This window comes from Tupaia chinensis, unplaced genomic scaffold, assembly GCF_000334495.1.
Source record: "Tupaia chinensis unplaced genomic scaffold, TupChi_1.0 Scaffold000604_1, whole genome shotgun sequence".
Taxonomy (NCBI): Eukaryota; Metazoa; Chordata; class Mammalia; order Scandentia; family Tupaiidae; genus Tupaia; species Tupaia belangeri.
Genome location: NW_006160122.1, coordinates 2,660,232 through 2,662,798, shown reverse-complemented (window position 1 = coordinate 2,662,798; position 2,567 = coordinate 2,660,232). Strand labels below are relative to the sequence as shown.

General features: G+C 48.6%; 1 protein-coding gene across 1 annotated transcript in view; it reads left to right on the top strand.

Annotated features, from left to right (window-relative positions):
* RHBDL2 (rhomboid like 2) overlaps positions 1-2,567 on the top strand; it is a 59,146-nt gene that overhangs the window by 25,971 nt on the left and 30,608 nt on the right. The window contains exon 3 of the mRNA XM_027775767.1: positions 853-1,001. Within this exon, the coding sequence (XP_027631568.1) occupies positions 853-1,001 (149 nt within the window). The remainder of the gene's footprint in view (positions 1-852; positions 1,002-2,567) is intronic.

The window sequence follows — 2,567 nt, the reverse complement described above, 5'->3', positions numbered from 1 at the left end:
CCATATGGCCGACCATGGTTCGAGTCCCAGACCTGGTGGCTTCCTTTCTCACGTTCCCTGTCTCTTTCTCTCTCTCTCTGTGTCTCTCTCTGGTCAAATTAAGGAAATAAATGAATGAATAAATAAAAATTAAATAAATAATTTAAAAAGAAAGAATTCTTTAAAAAAAGATTAAAAAATAAAAAATGCATCATGACTTTCCCAATGACCCAATAAAACTGTAAAAACCCCACAGCTGTCTAGACAGTGAGTGCTATAGCGAGAGCAGTTTTCCACAGAAGGATGTTGGAGCAGACACTTGCCTCTCATAGAAAGTTCAGAATCTATTTTTTTTTGGCTATAGGGCGCACATGTGCTGACCAGAAAGATAGAGAGAGACAGAGACAGAGAGACATAAAGTGAGAAATCACTCCCCAGGGAGGATGGTCACACTGCAATCCCTTCTCTTCTATTCTCCTCTTAGGATCTTGGGCACGCATGCATACACACCTGGTGTGAGTTTAAGCCACCGGGTCCAGGACTTGACCCGTGGTCAACTACATGGGAGTCCAGCAACAAAGCCATTACTCCAACTCCTGCAGCTTCCATATTCTAGAGTCCCAGCCCTAGTAGCTTGCTTTCTCACTTTCTCTTTCTCGTTCGCTCTCTGTCTTTCTATAGTCAAATTAAAATAAATGAATAAATAAATAAAGTTAAATAAAATAATTCTAAAAAAAAAAAAAGAGAGACCAAACTAACATAAAGCTCTAAAGCTGCACTTGAAGGGCCAGCCTGGGAGGGAAGCTGTGGGAGGCAGAGTTGCTGGCCGTGGGCTCCAGCAGGTGAGTAAACACTGTCCGCTCCTCCCGCCAGCTGGCCGTGTTCATTTACTACGCGGTGTGGAAGCCTCAGAGGCAGTGGATCACCCTGGACACCGGCATCCTGGAGAGTCCCTTCATCTACAGCCCGGAGAAGAGGCAGGAAGCCTGGAGGTTTATCTCCTACATGCTGGTGCATGCTGGGTAAGGAGTGGCCGTTCAGGCGGCGTGCCCGTAAGTAGCTGTGACCCCGCGTTTGTTCAGGGCTGTATAATTTATATTAGTTTAGATATTTGTCAAGTTTAGTTTTTTGTTTTTGTTTTTCCATGAGAGATAGTTATCAGAGGCCAGAGAAAGACAGAGAGAGAGGGCGAGGAAGAAAGCACCCCCTGAAAAGAGGCGTGGTAATGCCACAGTCCCTTCTCCTCCATTTCTCATCCTGTAGGGACTTAGGGCCTGAATGCATGTGTACTCTGAGTGTTTTTTAAGCTACTGGGTCTGGGACTCGAACTGTGGTCAGCCATGAGGGATTCAGCTCTCTTAGCCACTAGGCCACTCCCTCAAAGGACCAGATCCCTTTTTATTTTAAATACTTTAAAAAACCCTTTATTTATCTATGTATTCAGTGAGAGAGAGTGAGCGAGAAAGTACCCCTAACAGGGTCTCAGTGCCATAGTCCACCTCCAGACGTTAGCCCTGGTTAATGGACAAACACAATGCTCGGGGTGCTCAGGCAGGCCTGTGGACTGGAACCAGAAACCTTCCCACGTGGGATTGCCTTGCAGACTGCTGCGCCCTACCACTGCATTATTGCCTGACTCCCTATTTTTTATTTCATTGTAACTGTCTACTCCGGGTATTTTTATAGGAATATTAATAAGAAGGGATCAAGTGACCAGCAACCCCAACATATGTTTCCCCAATTGCTTCGTAAACGTTTAGAGGACTGAATCACCAGTCCTCTCCCCCGACCATTGAAAAAAGTCCATTCATGACCATATTGAAGAGTGTGTCGTACCACTGTCCACCTGGAACGACAGGCGACGAGAGAGGCAGCGTCTGCCTTTAGTTTTCCTTACGCTTCCTTAAATGCTGAAAGTCTTTCATGACCTGGCTCAGCGCCCAGGACCCACCATGCCTGCTGTAAAGAGTCACTCCGCCTGGACTGCCACTCCTTGCTGCTGGCCCCACCTCTTTGACAGACTTCTGTGGTTTCGAGGGAGGCCAACCTCGTCTATGTGACCTGCCCAGACCTGACTCTTCTGTCCAGTGGCTTAATAGGCACCTGTGGCAGGACACAGGGCTCAGTGGCTTGGCAAGTCATGGACAAAGCCAATGGTCCAGTTTCTCCACACTTTGGTTTTCCATTTAACAACTAGGTTCCAGCAAACATGGCTCCTCTACTCAGATTTCAGTATTTTAAGGGGGGGACCCGACTGGGTGGTGCATGCTGCTGAGACGCTTGCTCTGCAGGCTAGGACAATGTGGGAGCTCCTGGTCTGATTCCTGGTCCAACCTCAATGCTGGGCACAGTGGTGTGTGCCTGTGAGCCCTGCAGTGTGGGAGGCTGAGGCAGGAAGGTCACGAGCTCAAGGCTGGTCTGGGCGACAGAGCAGGCCCCTGGCTAGGAGAGAAGATGTGCCCGCTGGTGGTGTGGTGGTTAAGGCAGCTAGATCCCACAGGGCTGATTCCACAGCTCAGGTCCTGGACCTGGTGACTTGAGAAACATGCCAGAGGGACCAGCCGTTGGCGTAGTGGCTAAGTCGCCGA